The sequence below is a fragment of the Bactrocera oleae genome, chromosome 2, assembly GCF_042242935.1.
Source record: "Bactrocera oleae isolate idBacOlea1 chromosome 2, idBacOlea1, whole genome shotgun sequence".
Taxonomy (NCBI): domain Eukaryota; kingdom Metazoa; phylum Arthropoda; class Insecta; order Diptera; family Tephritidae; genus Bactrocera; species Bactrocera oleae.
The window spans coordinates 70,916,541-70,942,801 of record NC_091536.1 but is presented as its reverse complement, the minus strand read 5'-3'; the positions used below and the strand labels follow the sequence as shown (position 1 = coordinate 70,942,801).

The 26,261-nt window shown below is 35.2% G+C and overlaps 1 protein-coding gene, 1 long non-coding RNA gene and 3 other non-coding genes across 9 annotated transcripts; 1 reads left to right on the top strand and 4 right to left on the bottom strand.

Annotated features, from left to right (window-relative positions):
• The first annotated feature begins 274 nt into the window (after positions 1–274).
• LOC106622338 (transmembrane protein 181) lies at positions 275–3,178 on the top strand. 5 transcript variants are annotated; one of them, XM_036368170.2, is made up of 9 exons: positions 275–647; positions 919–1,411; positions 1,486–1,742; positions 1,858–1,938; positions 2,003–2,102; positions 2,161–2,438; positions 2,517–2,619; positions 2,693–2,917; positions 2,972–3,178. In XM_036368170.2, exons 2-9 carry the CDS (start codon positions 967–969, stop codon positions 3,103–3,105), a joined length of 1,623 nt encoding a protein of 540 aa, XP_036224063.2. In that variant the 5' UTR covers positions 275–647; positions 919–966; the 3' UTR covers positions 3,106–3,178. The 5 variants fall into 5 exon arrangements, with proteins under 5 accessions (XP_036224063.2, XP_036224062.2, XP_036224065.2 ...); XM_036368169.2 differs by having other exon boundaries at positions 276–647; positions 915–1,411; XM_036368172.2 differs by having other exon boundaries at positions 285–647; positions 1,080–1,411.
• LOC138855747 (uncharacterized) lies at positions 2,692–5,422 on the bottom strand. Its single transcript, XR_011394822.1, has 2 exons — positions 3,316–5,422; positions 2,692–3,070 (listed from the first exon to the last, which is right to left on the bottom strand). It is a non-coding gene; the product is annotated as an uncharacterized lncRNA (long non-coding RNA).
• Positions 5,423–24,560: 19,138 nt separating this feature from the next.
• On the bottom strand, positions 24,561–24,644 carry TRNAL-UAA (transfer RNA leucine (anticodon UAA)). Its single transcript has one exon. It is a non-coding gene; the product is annotated as a tRNA-Leu (tRNA).
• Positions 24,645–25,968: 1,324 nt separating this feature from the next.
• Positions 25,969–26,052, bottom strand: TRNAL-UAA (transfer RNA leucine (anticodon UAA)). Its single transcript has one exon. It is a non-coding gene; the product is annotated as a tRNA-Leu (tRNA).
• Positions 26,053–26,165: 113 nt separating this feature from the next.
• Positions 26,166–26,249, bottom strand: TRNAL-UAA (transfer RNA leucine (anticodon UAA)). The gene has a single exon. It is a non-coding gene; the product is annotated as a tRNA-Leu (tRNA).
• Between the last annotated feature and the right edge of the window lie 12 nt (positions 26,250–26,261).

Below are 26,261 nucleotides of genomic sequence, written 5' to 3'. Positions count from 1 at the left end.
AAATATATTTTTTTAAGGCAGAAACTATACGTTTAAGAAAAAAAGCGTTCTCAGGACTTTAGCTCAATAATTTCACTCATATATAAATAAGAAACATATGTATGAGTCTCAATATTTTGCTCATTTCAGAAGTTCACTCATATTTAGCATCATCTCGAACCACTCACTTTCATAATTTGTTTACACATTTTTTACAATTGTTTACAAACAATTCCACCTTCTACGGCAGGACCATGCGCCAATAATCTAAACAAAATTACTGATAACAGCGGGACATGCGCACTGGAGCCCAAACTACTGTCAAACACTTGGTACTTTGTATGTAGTTAAACAACTGACACCACCCCTATAGCTGCTTTATTAAATAAGAAATTGATACGCCATATGTGTTTTGTCTGCGAAGTGAAAATAATCGATTTTAACAGCCGCGAACCTTTCCATACCAAATAATAGAAATATATTCAAAATCAAAACTCAAATACTTATTGCTATTCGAAAATAAGTAAAGAACATATTTTTGTTGAAGTGCATACAAAGTTTTTTCATTTCCGACCGTTAAGTGATATATTGAAAAATGTAGTGACAGCGTATTTTTATTGTAGTTCATGGCCGTTCAGCAATAGTTGTGATGTGAAAGTGAAAATGAAGTAAACACAGAGATAATTACAAATAAATAATTATTTTCACTGTATACTTATTCCCATTACAAAAGCATTTCATTCCCTCAAGACTCCTCACGTTAGATAACAGTATAAAAGCGCACTAAACTCCAGTTCCCTTCAGCTAGAATCAAGATAAACACATCCACCACAGTTAAAACTGACGACAGCACCAACAATAACACCTTATCCATTACCATCACCGCCCTTCCTCATAACCAAAAATATCTTAGAATACTATCACTTCCGCTCTAGATAGAAATCGCTATACCAAAAGCACCATCGTCACTCTGTAAGTGCTGTCACAATGTCCAAACCACCCACAGACACTACGGGTCTGGGCTACTCATACCACTTGCCCTCGGGTGGTTTACTTTTACGACTCAAGAATTCCCTCTCACAATTTAGCGATCTATTCAGTGAGTTCAATAGATATATTGCACCGGCCTACCATCATGACCGATGTGAACGTTCAGTGCATATGCGTCTTTATTCGATGCAAAAACGCGAATTCGTCATGGTCTTTCTGGGGTTTCTCATCTGTTTCGGTTTGGCCATTGTAATTGGGCTCACCGGACCACCCATTACTAGTACATCGGAAATCACCGCCAAAAATATATTGGCGAACACATCGTTGGCTAATAGTAAAACGGTATTGGCGACAGGGCCGTTTGCAATGAAATCACCACTAATGACTACATACTCCCAGCAACTGTGGCTGATTGCCAAATTGGTAACGGACAACAATGATGGTGAGTAGTAATGAGATATGGTAAAGGGTTGCGCACAAGTATATTTACGTGTTTATTTATGCATTTTTTTTCAGACGAAAAATACGATAAGAGTTTCCAGGTGAGCGTAGCCATAGATGGTATTACAGAACAACACAAGCCTTTGAGCATACTCCGCGCCGATTCGGTTCGCAATCGTACTCGACACTTGTCCTGCGTGCGGAACGATTGTGAAGAATTCACGATACTGCATTTGGGTTTTCTTGAATATGCACATTATATAATCACTGTGCGCTTCTATGGACTGGACTCCTTCCACCAGAAGTATAACATACGCAGCATAACATTTTATGTAAGTTTTACTGAGATTGGTCTATAATACTTAGAGAGTTTATTACAGTAATTTTTTAATATTGTTAATTTTTTTTTAAATTCATGTTTTTCTATCTGTATTTACACTTTTACAGTTCAAAACTTATAGTCCCGAGTTTACACAAATCGAGATATGGTTCCGCTTTATCTTTCTATTATTTACATTCATTGTAATTGTAAGTAAATATAGAAATAGGTATTTTAATATGTTAGCAGTAAATAATTCGAATATTTTCATAGTGCTGGTACGCTCACACACTCCGCAAATATCCCATCTACGATTGGTCTATCGAACAGAAATGGATGTCGATACTCTTGCCGCTTCTCTTGTTGTATGACAGTGAGTATTAAGAGAAAACAAAAATATGCATGTTTAAATTATCACTTTCTTCTTACAGATCCCTTCTTCCCATTAATTTTCCTAATGAATTCGTGGTTCCCTGGCATGTTGGATGCAATCCTCCAAGCCACATTCCTGTGTTCTCTACTCATGTTCTGGCTTTGTATATATCATGGCTTGCGGCAGAATGAAAGACGTTTCATACGATTCTACTTACCAAAAATAATCGTTATACTACCAATTTGGCTGTGCGCTATAGTATTGGCCACTTGGGAGAAATGCAACGAGCTTCGCGATCCCACCTATAGCCACTTTGTGGACACTCGAAATTATAATGTGAGTGACGACAGTACGAACATTTTTATTTCTACATAAATGCCTATGAACATGCCAATAATTCTCGTCTCCTTATAGGGCTTCAAGTTGTTCTTTTTCATAGCTGGCTGTATGTATATACTGTATTTGGCCTTATTAGTATTACGCGCCTATACTGAGCTCAGGTCAATGCCTTATTTTGGTAAGCGCTCTTGAAACATACAGTTGCAATAACATTAAAAGTAGAAAAGTTTAATTTAAAAAATTATCTCCAGATATGCGCCTGAAATTCTTAACGCTTTTAATGATATTTGTTATCTCCATTACCATAATGGTAACAACATGTCGCTTTGGCTTCGGTATATTGGAAGATAATTTTGTGGCTACACTTACTACCACCTACCATAGTTCGGCGCAGTTCATGTGCTTTTACGGGCTGTTGAATTTTTACCTATACACCATGGCTTATGTGTATTCCCCGAATGGACGCTTTTCACAAGGTATGTGCTAGAAAAACCAGAAGATTTGAAGATTTAAAACATTGATTTTTTTAGAAATTTCTGTAACTAAGGATAATCCCGCATTTTCGATGATTAACGATTCGGATGAGGAGGTTGTATACGGCTCGGAGGATGAGTCGCGACGTCCTCTTACTGTGGGCAACAAAAATGATTATGATAGTGATTAAATAGTAAGATAACTACTTTATACTTATAGGTGGAATATTTTGGAACACAATAATTTTTTAGTAGTGAAATACAGATATGTCGTTTTAATTAATTTTTAATACCCAATTTTTCTAGGACATTTTTTCAACTAAACCTGTTTACGTTTATGTATATTTTCTTTTAATTTGTAAAGAAATTCTGGCATTCGTTTGTTATTTTTTTATACTTACTGTATTTTGAAAAAAAAAATATTTTTTGTCTCTGTTTACAAACTTTTAAGCGCAATGTATTAATAAACTATTAAATATATGTATATGTACAATTACATATGATTACTCGATTATAAAGTTCAACTGACACAAACAATATGCAAAAAAAATAACGTACTTTCTGATATAAATGGAACAATTATGGCAATATGTATGAGTGGATATGGTCCCAAGTAACAAGGAAATGTTTCGAGATTTAGGGTGGGGTGTTATTTTTCCGGTGGCGAATATTACCAAAGTAGTATCAAGGAATTTTGCCGAGTTAGCTCCAAATCAGGTTCCGTTTCTCTTACGTAGAACCGACCGTCGTCGGAACGGCCATGGAAAGAGTAAGTTAAAAGATAGATTGTTTTGCGTATGGCAACTTAACACAACAAAACCATTTTATTTAAACTTTGGTTAACTAAAGTTTGTATAAATTAAATTTAGATCCACAAATAGTTTTCATTCACTAATAAGAATTTATCTAGCTGGCATGATGGCAGCTCGGCTACATGTTGCTAAACTCACAGAGTTGCATCAAGTAATATTACCGAGTAACCATTAACCACCAACATGTCAATAGGTTTTTGTTTGTTTTCATTTGACACTCGTTCAACTCGGTGTTGTCGGTTTTCCTTCTTCATATTCCTATTGTATTTATCACTTGTATTTGTCCGCGCAACTTTAAACATAATGCTGCGCGCTGTTTTCAAAATAAAATTGTCTTTTTATTCGCGAAATGTCTTAAACAAATTAAATTAATGAAGTGAAGTGAGCAATAAATTAAAATAGATAAATAAAGTATTTTAAAAAAGTGTGCGTGTTTTGCGTAAGGCAACGTCGCTTAACCTAGCGAAATTCTTATTTTAAAAACGTGTATATGTACTTACATTGCTATATTTTTCACAAAATTGTTGCTTTAACAAAAATATACCAGCTGGATAGCGTTTTAAGTGCACAGGTTCTCAAATTCAGCTTTTGAGATTGATACCTGACTTATTTTTCTTGTCTATGTAGCATAAAATTTGCATGATCTTCGTTGATTTCAAAGCGGGTGTGTGTGTGCCTCTCTTTCTGAACAGCTCCAACTCCAATTGTTTTTAGTGTAGCAGGTGTTGAAGCCCAGCGTAAACTGCGGCAGCGCATCAAGTTGAAAAGCAAAAAATCTATGGTGATTACAATAAACCTAGCAAAATAAGCAAAAAAAAAAACAACAAGTCAAACTCAAACCAAAATATTTTTCAGCTTAAACGGCAGATATCAACAGGTAAGCAATTGTGTGAATAAAAGGAATGGAAAAAAGTTAAATATTACATTAAAGTTATTTTTGCACTAATTAATATAAAATAAATGTGTGTATTGGAATTAAAGGAAGTGTTAGTAAATATAATAGTAAAAAAAATTATGTGTATATATTGCTGAATTTTTGAACTATTAGTGGTTGATTGCAAATGCCTTTGTTAATAAATATGGTAAATGTATAGTTTAGGTCCCCCAACTAAGGAGGCCTCAAAAATGATTTTTTTTTAAATCGTCTTATTTTTACGCGAATATTACAAATCCATAAGCGGAAATTGAATTTTTTTGTATAAATTATGTATATATTTACAAATATATTTAACGCACTTTGCACATATTTTTCAAGTCACTTAGTTGTTGTTCTTGTTGTAGCGGCAAAATTCTTCAGAATTCAGATAAATTTAATGTAATTACCAGTTCAGCGAGTTAAACATTTGAAAAAAAATACTGAAGAAATGAAACAGTCACAATTTTTTTTGCGCCGCACTGGCGGCCTTCGGTCGCGCTTAAAAAAAATAACTCTGGTCGGTCCAACACCGGGGTGTTCATAATTCAATCGCGTCAAACTTCTTTCTGTACTGGCGGCCTTCGGTCGCGCTTAAAAAAAATAACTCTGGTCGGTCCAACACCGGGGTGTTCATAGTTTTCCTAACTAAAGTCCTTTCAGCAGCGGAAAAAATAAAAGAATTAATTTTAATGTACAATATCACAATGTTTTATTTTTAAAGTATTTGTATTAAAAAAATGTTTTTTGGTTTATTTTTGGAAAAAAAATATATATATTCAAAAAATTTGTTAGTTATAGTTGGCATCACTGAAAGAGCAAACCAAATACCAAGTATATGTACATAATTTACTTTCTTATGTATTACAACTGTTACTCTATACTATTGTTATTTTTACATACTAAGTACAGTTTTTGTTCACTTCAATAAAACATTTTGTATCGAACGGACGTCTTTGAATTAAATATTCTAACAAAGGTTATGGGCCCAGACCCAACACGTGTTTCGATATAGTCGCTTCAGTCAGAAAAAAATCGGTCGATATAATTAATATCGTGTATTTTTTATGTAATTGTTTTATTGAAAATAAAAATGAGCGGATCGGTTTTAAATATTGAAAAATTAAATGGTGAAAATTATGAGAGCTGGGCTATGCAAATGAAAAGCCTCTTAATTACCATGGATTATTGGGAAACAGTCATGTCACCTGTACCAGAGGATACATCTGGAGAAGTTAAGATTAAGTGGTTGGCAAACGATCAAAAAGCGCTGGCAACTATTACGTTGTGTTTGAAACCGTCGGAACTCATTCATGTGAAAAATTGCGTACATGCTGCAGAAGCATGGATTAAGTTGAAAGAAATATATCATGCAAAAACACCATCAAGAAAAGTTAATTTATTTAAAAGTCTGTTTCGATTCCAAATTAAAAATGACGAAAAAATGGCAGTTCAAATTAATAATTTTTGTAGCATCGCGGAAAGTCTGAAAGAAATGGACATTGCTGTACCAGAGGATCTGCTATGTGTTTTGTTGTTGTGCAGTTTGCCAGACGATTTGGAGAGCTTTGTTGTTGCTATTGAAAGTCGCGATGATTTACCTTCATTAGGTCAACTCAAGGTGAAAATATTGGAAGAGGAGCAGCGTCGAGGAAGTCGGGTAGACAGCAGTGGAGCTGAAAAAGTGTTTGCAGCGAAAATAGAAAAAAAGAGAAGCGAGAACGCTGGAAGGTCAAACTACACCGGTGACAGCGGCAACAACTTAAGCATCAGCAGCAGTACGAGCGGTAGTTACAACGGCAGAAACAATGAAATTCGAAAGAGAAACATTCAATGCTATGCATGTGGGCGGCGCGGTCATATTAGGTCAGAATGCAACAGTAGATCTGCACAAGCAAAAGTAATGAGTGTATTTGGAATAAAATTTAGCACAAACAAAAACGTGTGGATTTTAGACAGTGGTGCTTCTTCTCACTTGTGTTGTAACGGGGAATTATTTAATAAATTAGAAAAGAGCACACAATCCGTACTATTGGCATCGGGTGAAAGTGTAAATGCTCAAGGCGTAGGTGATGTATTTCTACAATCGGGAAATACGGAGATCACTCTGCGTAATGTACTTTTTGTGCCGGACTTACATTCTAATATTTTGTCGGTCAGCAAAATAATTAGTTATGGACATTGTGTGACATTTGGTAAAAATACAGCGCGTGTGGTAGATAGCTACGGTAAAGATTGTTTTGAAGCTAAATTAATTGCTGGTATATTTTGTGTTAATATGAAAAAAAGGCAAGAACGTGTATTAACAGTAATTTAACTTGAAGAGAATAAACGTTGGCACTCACGATTTGGTCATTTAAACTTTCATGATTTGGCAACATTATCAAAACAAAATATTGTGCGCGGTATGAAATTGAATTTTAGTAACGAAATTTCCTGTGTTATATGTGCGGAGTGTAAAATAAAGGTTAATCAATTCAAAACTAATAAAACTATTTACACTAAAAATTGCTTAGAACTTATTCACTCCGACATTTGTGGACCGATGCGTATATCGTCCCAGAGCGGTTCAAGGTACTTTATAACGTTTATTGACGATTTTTCTAGGTACATTTCTACCTATTTCTTAAAAAATAAGTCAGAAGCGCTGCGTGCTTTTAAAGATTTTGTAACGCGATCAGAAAACCGAACCGGGCAAAAAGTGAAGAATATCCGCAGCGACAATGGGCGCGAATATTTGAGTGGCGAATTTGAAAGTTTTTTAAAAGAAAAAGGTATCAATCATCAACTTACAACCAGTTATACGCCACAGCAAAACGGAATTGCAGAGCGGGCTAATAGGACTTTAGTGGAGATGGCTAGATGTATGCTAGCTGAATCAAAATTGCCGCAGTGTCTGTGGACAGAAGCTGTCAATACAGCTACGTACTTGCGCAACAGATCTCCTACAAAGCTGCTAAAGAAAACTCCATACGAATGCTGGTTCAATAAAAAGCCAAATGTTTTACACTTGAAAGTTTTTGGGTGCGATGTCGTGTATTTAGACAAAAAACCGGGTAAATCGAAATTTCTTCCAAAGGGTAAAAAATGTTCATTTGTCGGTTATTCAGAGCATTCAAAGGCGTATAGATTATACAATAAAATTGATAAATCTATAACTATTTCTCGCGACGTTATTTTTTTTGAAAAATCATTTTCATATCACAATGTAGCTGGTGAAACTGGTGAAGAGTTCGTAAGTTTTAACGTTAAAGCAGGTGATACCAGCTCGGGTGCATATACTAACACAAGCAAACAAGCTAATTCTGAGCCAAGTATAGTGGGAAGTGATGCAGATTCAGTTTCAAGTTATGAAGAAGAAGCTTATGTTCCAACAGCTAATGTTAAACGCAAGAGAGGGCGTCCAAAACTTATGAGAGAGGGAAAAGTCGGAAGGCCGCGAAAAAAGTATGCGAGTGAACAGTCACTAGAGTTGTTAAGTCAGGTAACAACTTGTGCACGTGATCCGAAAACTGTGGCAGAAGCAATGTCAGATGGCTGTTCTCAGTTTTGGAAAGACGCGATGAAGTTGGAATATGATTCTTTAAAAAAAAACAATACGTGGGAGTTGGTAAATATACCTGAATCGAAGAATATTATTGGGAGCAAGTGGGTGTTCAGTACAAAACGGCACGCTGATGGAACTGTGGAGAAACACAAAGCGCGTTTAGTTGCCCAAGGCTGTGCCCAAAAATACAAAGTTGACTATAGTAATACTTACTCACCAGTAGCACGGTACTCTACAATCAGGCTAATTTTGGCGTTATCAGCGCAGCATAAATTATTCGTCAACCACATTGATATTGTGGCAGCGTATCTCAACGGGGAACTAGAAGAAGAAGTTTTTATGCGGCAGCCGGAGATGTTTGTAGATAAAGCTAATCCACACAAAGTATGTAAGCTCAAAAAAGCGTTGTACGGACTAAAACAAGCAGGGCGGGAATGGAATCGTAAAATCGACGACATTTTACGGAGCATTGGGTTTGAAAGAAGTTTCACCGATGGTTGCGTATATCATCGTATAAAAGCTGATAACATCGCCGTTATAGTATTATACGTTGATGACATGTTGGTAGCATGCTCTTCAGAAAAGCTGATAGAAGGCATAGTATCCGATCTCAATGCAAATGTGGAAGCCATAGATCGAGGCCCAATCCAGTATTTTTTAGGCATGGAAATTTCGAGAGACTCTCCATGCGGAAATATTCAGCTTCATCAATCTCGTTTTACAGAGGATCTATTGAAAGAATGGGGTATGTTCGATTGTAAATCGTCATCAACTCCGTTGACATGTGGAACAGTCTTGATTAAGTGCGAAAATAAAAACTGCAGTGAATTTTTCGACACACAGACATATCAGAGTCTCATTGGATCATTGACTTACTTAGCCATGATATCTAGACCTGATATCGCTCACACTGTTTCAAAATTGTCTCAATTCAATTCACATCCCCACAATGAGCATTTTGTAGCAGCAAAGCATGTACTTCGTTTTCTAAAAAGCAAAACGAAAGGTATATTGCCCTATATTTCCAATAATGATTGTTTAGTTTGTTTCACAGATGCCGATTGGGGGTCCGATGCTACGGATCGAAAATCATATAGCGGCTATGCAGTCTTCTGTGCTGGTAGTCCGGTAGCGTGGGAGTCAAAGAAACAAACGGTAGTATCATTGAGTTCAATGGAAGCAGAATATGTAGCCATGTGCCAGGGATCCAAGGAAGTTGCCTTCTTAAGGAGTCTATTAAAGGAAATTGGCTTCCTTTCATATGTAAATTCTGCTACTAAATTTTTCTCGGACAACCAAGGTGCGCAATTTGCAGTGAAGAATCCAATAGTCCACAAAAGAAGCAAACATATGGATATCAAGTTCCACTATATACGAGAGAAATTCAACAACAGAGAAATTGACATTCAATATATCTCGACTGCAGAAAATGTAGCTGATATTTTCACGAAATCTCTTCCAAAAGAGAAACATAAACGTTTTTGTAAATTGCTCAACATAAGGTTCTGTTAAATACCTATGTAATTAGAGTTTGTTATTCTCATATGTAATTAATAATGTGGATTCAAATGTTAAATGAATATTATTTTTTTTTGTTTGAAGATAATTTGGTTTGAGTCGGAGTATGTTAGTTATAGTTGGCATCACTGAAAGAGCAAACCAAATACCAAGTATATGTACATAATTTACTTTCTTATGTATTACAACTGTTACTCTATACTATTGTTATTTTTACATACTAAGTACAGTTTTTGTTCACTTCAATAAAACATTTTGTATCGAACGGACGTCTTTGAATTAAATATTCTAACAAAATTCACTTTCCGCTCACGGATTTGTAATATTCGCGACAAAATAAGACGATTTAAAAAAATTCTTCTAAAAAAATATTTCCTTAGATCACACTTGCAGCATAAGACGTTCTCAAAATATTTTTGACATTTTATTTTAAAAGATCAGCTGCTACAAATTAGGATGGCTTGCTCAAGATTTTACAAAGCTCAATTCTGAGTTAGTCCTTCATAGAGTTTAGATATTGAAGAATATCTCCCTTAAAAACTTATCTAAATTTAAAGAAAATTGATGGATCGCTAATGAATTATACACGTGCAATATTTATTCGTAATATATCGGTTTCTTAAAAGAAAGATTTTACAAAATGGTTTTTATTTATTACGTGTTTAATTTTTCTTTCGTTTTTCTAAAAAACGTTAAATTTATATATAAGTGAATATAAATAATACATGTTTAATAAAAATAGCACAATTGTTTTTTTTTGTTCCGTCGAATCGCGAATTTATAAACAAAACGTGTTAAATGTTCAATACTTATTTTGTTGTTGTTGTTGTAGCTTCAGAATTCTGCCGAGTTCCGGGTCCATTCCGGTTACGCGAGAACGGTTAAATATTTTGTGATATGAATCGCTATGCATTAATTTGCATGCTAAACGTTCAATAAATATCGCGGGCAATATACATACATATATTAAACCATCATTCCCTTTTTTCATCAATTGCCAAAACGTTCGAAGATGGGGCTCTAGATTAGAACACCCCTTAACTTATTCCATTTATTTGAGTTGGAAATAAAGAACTAACAATCTGTTTTGTGTGGCTTAGGTAAAACGTATTGAGTCACATTGAATGAATGTAGCTAACTAACCTGTTCTTACATTTTGAGTTTTATAATGGCAATACCATATTTAAGGTGCATTTATTTTGAGTCCTAAAACGATGGACAACGGGGAAACGTGACTTGCTTAATCAACAACTTTACTATCCAATTGGAATACAGTCATTTGCATATGTGTAACCATCAGTGTATTTCACTCAGTTCGATTAACAGCAAGACATGGCAGTAAAGTGTCTGAATCATTGGCGTCACAACTCAGACTAGAGTTCACAGAAAAATGCAGGCGCATGGGATAGGCGCATAATTATAAAGTCATAGAACTGCACTTACAACAATCCGAGTTTGATAGTCTGCACGCTACGCATTTTAATTTAACGAAGACGTACGCACGGAAATGACAGCATTAATTTATATTATTTGTTCTGGCCTTTCTGCGTTTTCGCTGGGATCTGCGTGAGCGGGATTCGAAAGCAAAACGAAACCAAATCCCTTGAAATCAAAATAGATAAAAATGTATCTAAGTGCATGTGTATGTAAGTGAAAATTAGTACGCGCGTGTGTATGTGCCCGCTGGAGCGTGTTACTTCACAACAACAAACAATGGTGGTTCATCGCCAATGCAATGACAAAACTCGCACCTTTGTAATAGCAATTCGGAAGTGATTCTGCTCCGGTAGAGTGCGTATGAGTAAAATAAACGCTTTAAATAGATGAAGCGTGGGTGTTCAACCACCGTGAATACAAGATCACCCTCGCATCGTACTACGGTCAGTAATTTTTGCGGCAAAGCGCCGTTCCCTTCGTCATCTCTCGCACAAGTTGGCTTTTACCTAACTTACTTATGTATATCGAATGCGGGGTAGGTAGCGAAAGTAAAAAGTGTAGTAATCGAAAATATGAATGCTAGAAAAGCACATTCAACATAACATTTTTAAAAACTGTTGAGTTCGCTTGTTTTTACTGCTTAAATGGGAGAAAAACGCCGCCAGGCCGGCTGGTTAGTTGGCCATTCAGCTCAGCTTTGCCACACTCGGAATATGTTGACACTTTTCGTAATTCCTCTTTTGGTGGCTCTTCCTAAAATGTGTGTGCATGCGCATATTATTTCATTAAAATAACAAAAATAGAGGTTTTTTATTAAATAACACAACAATGATTCTGCATCTTTTCGACCTATCGATCAACGCTTTAAACATTGATAAATTTTCCATTTCCTCTTTAAGGTTCCATGCAATATGGATGCATAAATTTTAAAACTAAACAAACGAAATTCGAAGTATCACGATGAGGGTGTTGCTTCCTAACAATATGGTTCATGTAATATTCGTAGTCCCTTACAGCCCACACCTTTCATTTGGGGTTGTTTCAACTCTGTCAACACCACATCAGCTGTGCCGCGTGGTCGCCTTGACAATACAAACTCTGTTTATTCTACTCGAAGGAAAGTATAATGGGTGCGCGTTTATATCGTAAATCCATTTATAGATTGTGTGTGTATTCATTTATTAATTCTCGCGTTGTCCTCATCCATCCAGCAGTGGGAATGGTTATGGTATTGTTTTGTTTTGGCTTACTGCTAGTTATAGTTCAGCGTTTGGTGCATCAACAGTGGCGTCTTGATTCTTAACTAAATTCTCAGATTCGAAATGTCGCCGGTTCTACAAAACGAAAACAAGTCAACTAAAGAGTTGGAGAAAAGTGAGCTATTCGTGATTTTTTTAATTCTCACTTTAAGTTCTATTCATTCTGATTTTGTAATAAATCAGTTTATATGCATAATAGTATAACAAGGGATTTCATAGTGAAAACATCGAAAGTTTTGATTAAACTACTCGTAGAATTTTGAACTTGACTTATTCTTCTGAATTCATGTTCTGTGTGTGTGTGTTCTGGCTATACCATTGACATATGTAAATCTGAGGAACCTAACAATTCTTTTATAATTTATCTATTATTTCAATAAAATACCTTCAACAAAATTATTGTAAGTGGTTTGGTGTGAAATCGTATCTGATTGGTGACGACTTTTGACTTTTTATAACTAAAAATTATCAGTGACAGTAATATTCTGTCCAACGAACCAAACTAACACCCTTCTATGCGTATTTTGAATTGAAGATGATTCGAACCGCCGAAATTTGCTTCAGAAATGCATCGTTTTTGTTGCGATTCCGCGGTGATGGGCAGTTGGAAATTCGGTCAATGAGATTTTTTTGTTTCAACTCGTGTAGCACCCATACATCGATTTCTTTTTCTATACAAATCTTATTTAAATGATTCCTAACGTTTTTTTTTGTGCCATATTTAGCTCCTTTACAATTAGACTAGGCGTACTCTAGGCAACATTCACACGATACCCAAAATAGAGATTACCAAAATTGTATATTGGAGAAAAACTAGACTTTATATATTTATTTATATTTAAAATTATTTACAAATATTAACATTCGCTTTAATTAAAATTCAAATGTGTGTTATATAAGCATTACTATTCTGTTATTATTAAACAATTTTTGCAATTACATAATAGTTACTCTTTCACCCTGCAACTTTGTTATCTTTACCTTTTTGTATGATTTTTGGTTAATTCTCTTAGGTGAAAACAGTAATTAAGCATCAAATTGTCTAAACATTGGAATACTGTCTTTCATAATACACTCATATTGTTTACAAACATGCCAGTTGTATGCATGAATGGGCTTGCAAGCGTAAAAAAATTGTATATGAATGGCTATATACTTGAATTCATATTCATTTAGCCAACGCGCATCGCCATTCAGTCAGTAGGTTGGTCGATAATTCCCACACATTTCTATTTGTAAGACATTTCTGAAGAAGACATTTACCCACTTTCAACAAAAGCTTTGCTTGCAAATTTGATTTTCAAAAACTATTTATCATTTTGGCGTGCAGCTAAATACAAAAGCAAATACGCAGGTATACTTGTAGTTTTAGGTAATACAATGGTGCGCCGTGGAATTGCAAAGACTTGAACTTGACAATCAAACAGCGTTAATATTTGCCAATATTTTTGACTTTTTGTACTCTTTTTCCAATTAACGAATTCACTTTTGACACGCTTCAGTTTTGACGAAATTGTGCTCTTACCTACAAACTTTTTCATGAATACTGTCTGTATGTATGTTTTCCTCCTCGCAAACCTTGGTACTGTATTCGTTTCACTTATTTTTTTAGTAGTTTGTAATTAAATTGTGTATTTGTATTATTAGCAAGTTTTTGATTTGTTGTAGCAATCGAACCACAACTTCGGCGAATCAATTAGTGATCGTGCATTTATACGCAAAACAAAACGACAGCCTCTATCGCTACTTGCAATACAATGGGTAACAGTAGTTTACAGTGATTTTGCGACTGTGATGTTAGAGGCTGTTTCTTGCTAATTCTAGGTTGCTAAAGCTGAAATGATAGTAAACATTTTCTAGGATTTTTTGTGTTGTAGTCAAGAGTGTCAAAGCACCAACATTTACTAAAACGACCAAAATTGCTGTACGTGGTGGAAAATATATGAACTCAAATTCGTAATCATCATCCTCAATTTTCCTCTTAGCACATCAGTCGTAAATTTTTCTTTCAGATTTGTTGAGTAGTATAATTGAAGAATGTGATTACATAATTATGAGTATGGCTGTGTGCCTTAGCTTACGACATTCCTTTTCGCGGTACTGATTTTCATCGCCTCATTTCTACCTCATTCGTCCCCTTCGGAGAACTAAATAAAATGTTGTAGGCGTCATGGTGTGAAGGGCAAACACGTGCCCAAGTTCAGCACTGGAAAATTAATGAACCACTTTCCATGTTTTGTGAATTACATTTCTTACTATTTCAAATAATTCGTCGCTAATTTCTTCTCTTTATTTTCTCTCTATTGATTTCCAGTAATTACATGAATTTTTTTCTTACCACCTACGCTGGGACACGTTCTTAGGTGTTCTGTTGTATATATACATTAGAGCGGGTCGATATGTTTTTTTTTTTTTTTAAACCTAAACCTACCTGTCTAAAACCGGTTTGAGCCAGCGATTTGTTAGGTGAAGTTTAATTTTTCGGGGTTATTTAAATTTCTTTGTCAGTTTTTGGGGTATCCAAATGAAATTTATTACATATGTGCTTTTTGAGATTCTATTGATCATTTGTCGTAATCGGCCAGATCGGACAACTATGTTACACATCTCTCATACAACCGATTATTCAGTTATTTGACTTTCCGGCTGCCTGCCTTTAATTAAAAAGCTAAAAGCTTCTTATTTTGCTGAACTGTTCTCTATTGGGAGATATGTGATACAGTTGTTCGATCTGGCCGATTACGACAAATGATCAATAGAATCTCAAAATTCACATATGTAATAAATATCATTTGAATATTTTAAAAATTGACAAAGAAAATCCCGAAAAATTTAACTTCAATTAAAAAATTGCTGGTTTGAAACCGATTTAAGACCCATATTCTCCTAGGCAAAGGTGTTCTGAATGATCCGCCGCACATTTCCCGCATGCGCGATATTTCCGTTTTTTTGGCTCCCTGTAATTCAACCCGCTCTAATATATGTATGTACATATCTATAAGTAGATTCGCCACCACTTTTTGTTCGTTTGTGCTTTGTCGTTTATGAACAACTTAATTGAAATTTTATATAATTCTCGGAACTTCAAAACAGAAAATCTCTCGCTGGTTGACATTTCTAATATACATCTGTTAAGACATATGGGTGTGATGAGTCTAAACCGAATGTCACGAAGCCAACACTCCGTTTCACAACAGTCGGGTCGACGCCACCGTACCGATTTTTCGCCGGTCAAAGACTGTCAATTAGGCAACATTTTCAAAATTATAATATTTGGGGGATTGTTTTCTGTGATCCAACAACAACAACGAAGTCCATACTCTCGATTACGATTGATTGCATACAATTACTTTTTAACAACAAAATAATTAGTTTCCAATTATTGCTCTATTTTGTTGGTATATTAAACTGTTGCTGTTGTTTTTTTTTGGTATTTTAAACAATTTAACTGTTTACTATTCAAGTGTAGCACTGATTTGTTTTGGCGCGAATATCTCGATTGCATTTTCTAACAGAATATCTTCATAATTACTCTGTTTTTTGAAAAGAAATGAAAAATCTGTCACAGCGTTCTTTGTCTTCAGGTAATTTAATTAATAACCAACTATCAACATATACATACATATGTATGTATGTATGTATACATATTTCGCATTTTTTAAAGAAAGCTAGAATGGCTGAAAGCATACGCTAAATGTTGATTGCTGCTTTTGGTCATTCTGCCAATTGTTGATGCAGTCGCACCATTTTTGAACGGGCTTGCGCATTGGTACTCAACCTACCACTTTTGCACAATCACTACAACATTGCCGCTGATTTACGTGTGGCTCGTTCACCTACGTTCTCTGACACACAAATATGTACATATGCATGTATATATTTATGTGCACTAGAAATAAGGTTTCCCACTTTGCTTGTGTGTCCAAGATCTTTTGGTCACGAAGCTCCTCGCCAAAGCGATACTCGTTCTCGTTTCAATATCAAGTTCAACCAGTTCGACATCAGCAGTATCGACACATCGGCCAAGTCTTTAACGGTGCATTGGCAGTTAAGAAGCACAAACAACAAAAAATGTGCGCGAGTCGATATGCTTCTTAACTTGTGTCTTGTCTTTTGTCTTTTGTTTTATGTGCTAATTGTAGTATTCTCCTCTTACACGGATTTTCTACTTTGCGGCAACTTTTACAATGCAATAAACACAACGGCGGTACAAAAATACGTAAGTACTTACATACATACCTATGTACATACACATAACCGGTTCAACATGTTTTGCGCTGACGAACGAGTGTAAGTTATCGTACGACCATCCATTGCCCGTCCGCCCAGTAATCACCCAACTTAGTAATGTCTGTTGGTCAGAGATTCTATCGCCTTGACTTTCGGTGGTGCCGCAACAAAGTATTCACCTTTCTGAGTGTCTGCCAACGACAATGTTAAGAAATAGCAAAAATGCTAACGCCAATTCTACACGCCAGTAACGAGTAGTCCAATCTGTTTTCTACTCTGAAATGGATAGCAATAATTCTTTGAGGGTCAGTCGATTAAATTATGTATCTTTAAAACTGACTCTGTAATTGAAATATAAAAGTATGTGCTTATACCCGAGGCTATAGGTCGTTATAGTTCTCAATTCGACTTGTAAATTCACGCGATTATTTGATACTTTGTTTAGTGTATTTTTCAGAGGAATGCCACAGACGCCAGCCAAAAGTCTAGCCCAGTCAATTACCTGACAACTGATTTCCTTTTATTTTCTAGAATTTTCTATGAAACTTAAATTGAGCTTGATAATTAGTTAGAAGAATTTTCTACTACAACCATCCTGCAGAATCGTACATACATATGTACATATATAACTTTCAAAGACACCCACCAAATTTTTTTTTTACTTTTTATACCCTGAACAGGGTACATGAAGTGTGCCACGAAGTTTGTAACACCCAAAAGGAAACGTCGGAGACCCTATAAAATATATACATAAATGATCAGCATGATGAGCTGAGTCGATTTAGCCATGTCCGTCTGTCCGTCCGTCCGTCTGTTTGTAAATATACGAACTAGTCCGTCAGTTTCTAAGCTATCGATCTGAAATTTTGCACCTGTCCTTTTCTCACTAAGAAGCTGCTCATTTGCCGGAACGTCCGATATCAGACCACTATAGCATATAGCTGCCACACAAACTGAACAATCGGAATCCAGTTCTTGTATGGAAAACTCTTTTATTGACGAGGTATCCTCACGAAATTTGGCATGGATTATTTGAAGCAATAATGCAATTTTCGAAGAAATTGTTTAGAACGGATCACTATAGCATATAGCTATTAACTGAACGATCGGAAAAAAGTGCTTGCATGGACAACTCTTTCATTGGACGAGGTATCTTGACAAAATTAGGCAAATGTTATTGTCTGAGACAACAATGTAATATCCGTAGAAATTGTTCAGATCAGATCACTATATCATAGAGCTGCCATACTAACTGAACGATTGGAATCAAGTTCGTGTAAGCAAGCTTTGTATTTGTGAAGGGTATTAAAGCTTCGGTGCAACCGAAGTTAACTTTTTTTCTTGTTTCATTTCATTCTACTCTTTCTTTTGCCCATAAAATGTCGAAAAGCTGTTTACGTCTTAAAAGTCATGACGAAGCTCTGTTAGGTAGTCAATATTCTTGTTTTTTTTCTTACTGCAAGAAAGTTATTTATTTATTTACGTCAAGTATTTGCAAATACTTCACTAGAAAAAAGTTGCAGCTAATTACGCTTTTTGTGACATCATGGCCAATACATAGCAGCACCTCGTAACGGTAACAGGCAGTTATGGAGACAGGTTTATAAGCGAAATGTTAGTGTATTGCAGTTAGTTTTTCTCATGCATTTGCTTTTTATCGTACTCTAAAGAGACAATGTTGCTTATTATTTTTCCAAGCTTAATGATGACATTCTGGTATGGAATCCCAAACGTTTTAAGAAGTTATATCCACTTGAAAGTTGGAAAAAACGCGTTTTTTTTTAAATAAAAAATGCACTTTTACAAAATTTAATGTATTTTAATGATTGGCCATTCATTATGAAAATATTTGGACTCTCTTGATCCCGTAGTCGGTCGCCAGTAGGACCTACGAAAAAGGTGTCTGTCGGTGAGGAAGTGCTTTCTGTTTACAATTATCGCAGTTCCAAAAATAAAAAAAAAATTTTAATATTGCAATAGAAATATGCACGTAATGAGTAAAAGATTTAGATTTTTAACAAAATGGCGTCTTCCCAAAAAAGTAGTTTTTGGTGAAAAAGTTTACACTTCACAGTGGCAAAAATAGTCGAATTTTTTGTCAAAAATCTTATTCCTTCGATCATTACCTAAAAATATATCTCCAAGAAGGTAGTAAGAAAATTTGAAGTCAATCGGTTCAACCGTTTCGGAAAAATTTTCTTCATCGATTTCGAGTAAAAACGCGTTTAAAGTTTTGTAAGCCGATCACACAAAGTTAAAAACTTCTTACAAATACGCACATATCTCCGAAATTATATGCCGGATCAACTTCAAAACTTTGGAGAATATTTTGAAATATACATTAGGGTGGGTCAAAAGGCGAATGTTTTTTTTCGCTTCGTACTCTGAAAGATTGGTTGATAGACACTTCTAAGAAACGCTTTCAAAGTATGAGCTCTTAATTATAACGGGAAGGTCGCGTGCCTAACGCTTTTCTATTTTTTTCTTGAAAATTGCTATAGAAAAATGCATACTCGCTTCCAACTGCTTGAAAAAATATTTCGTTTTGTGTATAACTCAATGAAAAAGATTCATTTTAAATTGCAAAACTCATGGCCTTGTAGGAAATATTATAAAAATATTTTTCGATAAAGTTAAGCGTTTACGGCGCAGTAGAATCAATCACTGATTTGCTCAATAAGCAGGAATGATATACGAATTTTAGTAAGAGTGCTAACACGCCACTGTCTAATATGCAGACATCCCAGTATACTTGGAACACCACATAACGACTATTGTCGAAGCTGTCAGGAGGTAGAAGAGGAGGAGACCATTAAACATTTTCTATGCGATTGTAAGGCTCTCTATAGGAAGGTAGTAATCGCAAACATCGGTAAAAGGTTTCTTGACGAAGTCTCGAAGGTTGCACGGATAAAACATGTCATACTGATGAAGTTCAAGTGGTTCAAATTTGGAGTAAAAGATTTTTTAGACAAAAAAAATTTTTTTTTGGTTTATACTCTTTACATTTATATAAAAAAATGTATTTTTATAATCTACAAATTTGACCCGCAGGCTAAGCAAAAAAATATAAAAAAAATTTTCTCTCCAGCCTAATACCTACCTAAGCGTTTACGGGATAGTCATCGTCAAAGATCAATACCCAACAAAGGCAAACGAAAAAAAAAGAGAGACCACCCTAATATACATTTTAAAATGATAACCTTTCTTCGTTTAAGTTTTAGCAAATATTTACTTGTATATATGATAATTACTGGAGTACAATTTTTATATGTACATAATTAAGTTTGTATATTTCATAGCTTTCTTTTTTTAGTACTTTATTGAAGCTTTCATTTCAAAAAAAAAATAATTTTATTATTATATTTTTTTATAATTGACACAAACAAATAAACATGATTGTACAATTACTGAGAGTACGTGATTGTTCACTTTTGCATATATGCATATTCATATATGTATGTATGTATGTGTCTACCTTCAAGTATAATAAAAAAAAAGTTCAGTGTACCGTAAAATACACTTGGAAAGCTAAGCAATTCTCCACAGAAAAAAATTAAATAGCGTAAAAACAATAAAAAGTGTGCGTTTTTTGGGCTTCATAACGGCAATGAAATACAATAAACTATCATTTTAGTTAGTTAATGTTGCGCGGTATTCCACGCCAGCAAGCTTCTCCTTAGGCTTAGCTTCAACTAAAAGAGTAAAGATGTACATACATATGTTTGTACTTACATATATCACTGGGATGCCATCGGCTCTATATGTAAATACCTGATCCAGCTATCTCCCGCCAGAGCATGAAAACGTTAGACAGTAGCCTAGTCTCTTTGAGCTTCCACTGTAGCTTCATAACTGGCAAAGTCAGCTATTTTTTGTAAGAACTTTTTTTCGCCGCTAAACATGAATTACGACAATAGATATATGTATACTCACTGGATCATTTAATGCAAAGTAGCGGAATAAAAATGGCTATTTCGGTATAAAACGTGAGGTAAAATTTCATCGCATTTTAATTTTTTGCTGGTGTTTCTGTAGTGAATAAGCTGCGCAAGCGAAAAGTACACGTTCACGCAAAAGGGTTGGTCCAATGCATTCATTTTGTTTTATGCTTTGCTCTCAGAGCCTGTCCGTCACGTTTGGTTAGAGGGAATATGGAAAATTATTTTCTTTTTGTATACTGCTTTTGGTACCCGTAACTGTTATTGTATGTTTGTATCACAGCTCAGTACTTTGACCTTTCAGCAAATTGGTTTGGTTTACTAATACAAAACCACAACTAACTAATTCAGCTGTCAGTTAAGAGTTGTAAATGAGGCTTAAAAGTGAAAATGAAATTTGCTGACTAATAAAAATACCGATTTTGTATGTATACTCGTATGTACATATATATGCATATATTTTTTAATTATAGCATTCATCATAAAATGAGTAATATTCTTACTAGACTACAGATTTATATTAAAATAATATTTTATAATTATATGCGTAATATTTTATATTTCTGATTTGTTTTTATAACAAGGTTCAAGGCAATAAAATTTCTATTATTTCTATTTGAAAATAGATTAATTTACAAAAGTTCTCAATAAGTGGCGAATTGAACAAACAACTGGTATAAATCGAATATACTGACATAGTCAAATAGAAATGGAATCTAAACAGATTATACCATTTTAATGATGACACAAACTTTGTAGTCGCTTATTCAGATGAACTCTTAGGCAAGCATGGCTTAAATTTTGCAAAATTATAAAAGAATACATGAGGATTAAAAGTCGATATTTGTGCGCTACATGTTCTTTATATATATGTATGTATATATGTAGAATAACTTCCAATTTGTTGTTTGTTTGTCAATTTGCTGCACATAAAAAACCAAAAAATACCAAAACCAACGACATATACGAGTAGAAGTTCAATTAACAAAACTACAGTTCTGGCATAATTAATGGTTCCGTGCGAAAGATCTCCATATGGTCACGCTGATTGCATTGCTGTTGCAAGTTTACCATATATACAGTACTGTACACATAAACAAATTTACATATGCATTAACCTCCTTCACCATTCGGCGCAACACTACATTTTGCTGTGTGAGATGCTTTTCCACTTCGTTTTCCACTGGGAAAACCGGCAACGAAAATATATAATTAACCATAAAACTGAAACCAGAGAACTCTGTGAATATTTAAAAAAAATGTATGTGTGTATGAATGATCGAGTATTTTAAATGACTCCCATGCATCCATTTGCTTCATTTCTTTATCCACTAAAATTTGATGTGTCATTTGTGTGCCATTCAAGCATTTGTCGTTGCTGACAATATGATTTAAAATACTCATTTTGTAGATTTAATGGTATACCATATGTGACATACTAGTATGTACGTAGTAAATGCACACATGAAAGCATCGATATTTTCTGCTGCCACAATGTGGGAATAAGACAGTCCTTATAATAAGTATTACTTTTCCTAAATTTAATATCACGATAGATGTGTATGTACGTATGTATATGCATATCTCATACACGTATAGTATGTTTTCTCACAGAGTGAGGCTGTAAACTGCCAAAATCATTTTGTGATACAAAAATATTTCAAACTCCAGTTGACAAATCAAAAATCTTACATCGCCTCTCTACAAGTAAATGTCTGATACGATTTTTGGACGTTGCGTTTTTAGTTCACAGTTGTACAGCTATAAAGGTCTTATATTAAAGCGCACACCTAGTGTAAAATTAAAAAAAACGATTCCTTGTATATTTCAATAGGTTATACCTTTAAAAATAAAATATTAAAATTTTAAATCGATAATTCAAATAGTCCTTAAGTTACCTTAAAGTAGCCGCTCAATTCAATCAGCTTACGTAGGTTGTCTATAATACTTCGGGACTTGGCAACCCTACTGTTGCGATCTGGCAACTCACAACTTTATCGTAAACTTTGGTATTTTTGATTTTAAACACACTCAACTTTTTGACTTATGAGCGCTATTTGTGTTGTTTACAGTAACTTAAAATATACATCTCGGCCAAAAAATGGAATTAAATCGCACAAATTTTCGCTCGATTATTTTTTACAACGTTTGACGTGGAGTAACTCAGCAAGAGTGCAACGATGCTGTGCGCAAACTGATATTGCAGAATCGTCATGTGACCTATCGTGAGATTGGGACAATTATAGACATAAGTGGAATCAGCATACATTCAATATTGCATATTACATTTGACTGTAACAAAAAAATTTGTTCACGTTGGATCCCACACAATTGTTCTATCGCTCAAAAAAAGGTCTATGTCGGCTGATAGAGAGAAATGTTAAAGACTTACGTGCTTCGAAACACGTCTATGAAATCCTGAAGCTCGAAAGTTAACAGCAGTCGACTATATGGTTCTTCAAGATTAGTCGAAACCAACAAAAGTGGTTCGCGTACGAAGCACTTCCAAGCAAATTGTTGCCTGTTTTTTGGGAAAACTGGACATGTCGCAACCATATCACTTTTTTGCCTGATGTCTTTCAAGAAATCACGAAATCCAAGCGCTAAAGACGGATCACTCTCCTTCACGACAATGCGATCTCTCACACATCGACTAAAACAACTGAATTTTTGGGCGCTAAAAACATTTACCGTATATTCTTGACTTGGCACCAAATGGCTTTTTTTTATTCCCGAACGTAAAAACTAAGCCAAAAGGGCAACGTTTTCCGACACCGAAGAGCTGGTTGATGCATTCAGAACGCATGTTTTACAGATATCTCAATCAGAAGGCAAAAGTGCTTCGACAAATGGTTCTAACCCATGCAAAAATGTATAGATCTTAATGGAGAATATTTTCAATAACAATAAAGCTATTCTCGATGATTAATATTTGTGTTTTTCCCTAAACCCGAAATATAAGAGGCAACATACGTATCTGTAAATACGATTTTTTTTCAAATCTACATTTTTCAAATTTGCTGGAGTGAATTCCCGGTGACAAATGATTCGACCACTCTCAAAGTTGTACTCGTATAATACTCTGTACCAGTACCTGGCCTACCAGTTTTTTGAGTTGACCAAAACCGAGTTTTGGCCGGCCAAAAACGATCACAATTTTGGAATAAATTCAACTAAATTTCAATTGCCAGTTTTATAATTTTTTTTTCGAACCTAGGTCATTGTACAGACAATATCTTCCAGTTGTTAGTTGCGAGAAGTGACAAGTAACTGTCGTGGTTTTTCTAACCCCAACACAAATCGGCCATTCTCTGAAAAAGGCTTTAAGTTTTTTATAATTTAGAACCATTTTAGAAATAGATATTTTATTTTTTGGCCCTTATGATAGCTTTATATTGAAAGTAGTTGTACAGCGTCGACAGCGTGTATAGCATATATTCATAGCTATTCACCACCAGTATTTGAGCACATCCAAACAAAATATCTATATACCTAAATTATTACCTGCATTAGCCAGTCTTTTCCCTATTGTAGCAGTTAAATATGCAGTTTTAACTACATAAAATGTTAAAGACATTGCACCGGAAAAGCGCAACGAAACCTCAAATAGTGAGCAGACTATACCGACTGACTGACAGCTCAACGAGGCGCACTTCCATGTTTTCCTTTGCTAACTCGTCGCTCATTCTTCAAGCATTCATTATGGTTTATGACTATTTGCAAAATTTAACCATCAGAGCAGAGCAAATAAACTCTACAATAATAAAGTGCATATTTTTAACTTTTATATTCATATTGCTAGAAAACCTAAATACACAGCTAATTTTATGTTAGTTCTTATCGCAAATTACTTTGTACTGTTCTAACTAATTCAGTAGCAATTGATTAATATTTAAATATGTATCATGTACATTTGCGTAATTGAAATTTTATATTTTTTAAAAAACATTTTCTTCAAAATATCACACATTTTTGCTATGCGATTACTATGTCAGGTGTGGGGTTCGAACCCACGCTCCCTCTCGGGAACCAGAGCTTAAATCTGGCGCCTTAGACCGCTCGGCCAACCTGACTTATATAGAATATGGCGCACAAATCGCTTTATCAGCGCGAACACTTCGTCATCGTACACGAATAAAAAAAACTGCCAGGCAACCGGCACATCAACAATGCAATGGCTATTTGTACATACAGCAGAGAACATTAATGAATTTTTTTTATTTACGTTCTCTGCATATAGTTCACATGCGCTCATCCCGCCCTTGTGTAGCTTGTAGACTTGCCTCCCTATTTTGCACATTCAACCTTTGCCTGCTCTTTCTGCCGATTTTATGCGATTCGCTTGCAAATTTAATGTCAAGTGCAATTAAGGCGCGATGATAAATTAAAAGGCAACGAATACTTACAACGCACGCGAAGAGAGGAGGTGCGAGAATTACAAGAGTCATATAGAAGAGAACACGCCAGACAACTTATTTATTTTCTTTAACATGTTTTTTGTTTGAATTTCTGTTTTGCCTTTATGAGGCGCTCTTCTGAAAGCTTACAGCACAACTTTAGTAATAAATATTTAATAGCTCTCAATAATAACTCAATTCATAAAATAGCGTGTAGCGTGTTGGTTATTTCATCTACAAAGACGTATGGAACTGAATTCGGCAAGTTTACCTGTAACGCGCCGACACAATGCCAGAGGCGTTGCATACTGCATCAGTAGCCACTGACACTACTGCACTGAACTGGCTGTTGAACCGGAAGTTGTTGCGTGCCGCGCATGTACAATGACTTTTCTATGCAGTGGTTGCTGCCCATCTTCCTTCCCACCCCTCGTCCTTACTGTTTTGTATAAATTGTCAAAGCATTCCAAATTCTCTTTCTCTTCTCCTCCCATGGCTCATGGGCTTTTTCCTAACCCCTGTTGAAGTGCACTTTAGTGCATTGTATAGAAATCCACTAGCTTTAGAGAGTTCTTTTTTTAATTTCAAACGTGTTGTGCGGTGTTCTCGAATGGTTAACTCAACTCGTTGCGGTGAATTGGAGCAGAAATATGGAAGTCACTTCGTTGGGGGCTTTTGATCTGTTGTTAAGCGGACGCAAATTAAACGCTGTGCTAGGGAGCGTGGCTGCTATTAAGCTTTAGCTTCGTATGTCGGCCGCGTGCATGTTAAATTTTTATAAACATATTGCCATAATGGCTTCAAAGCTTTTTGGGTTAACTGAAAACAGTGGATTTAAAAATATATATAGCAAATCAATATGTTTTTGGACAGCTTCAATAGTCAATAATATTTGTTAAAATAGTTCTTATGAAGCTCCTAATTAAAATACTTTTTTCCTAAATTCATTCTCGTTAGAAGTATGGAATTTTCAAAATACGCGTGATACAATACCGTACCATGTCAGGTGTGGGGTTCGAACCCACGCTCCCTCTCGGGAACCAGAGCTTAAATCTGGCGCCTTAGACCGCTCGGCCAACCTGACTACTCCCTTATTCAAAAGTGAAATGGGTTCTTCTATTAATACTTTAAAAGGAATGTAATATTTTTTTTTCAAAAAAAAGTAGAATTTTACAAAATTCTATGCTGTGAGACTCTTGTCAGGTGTGGGGTTCGAACCCACGCTCCCTCTCGGGAACCAGAGCTTAAATCTGGCGCCTTAGACCGCTCGGCCAACCTGACCTGTGCAATTTA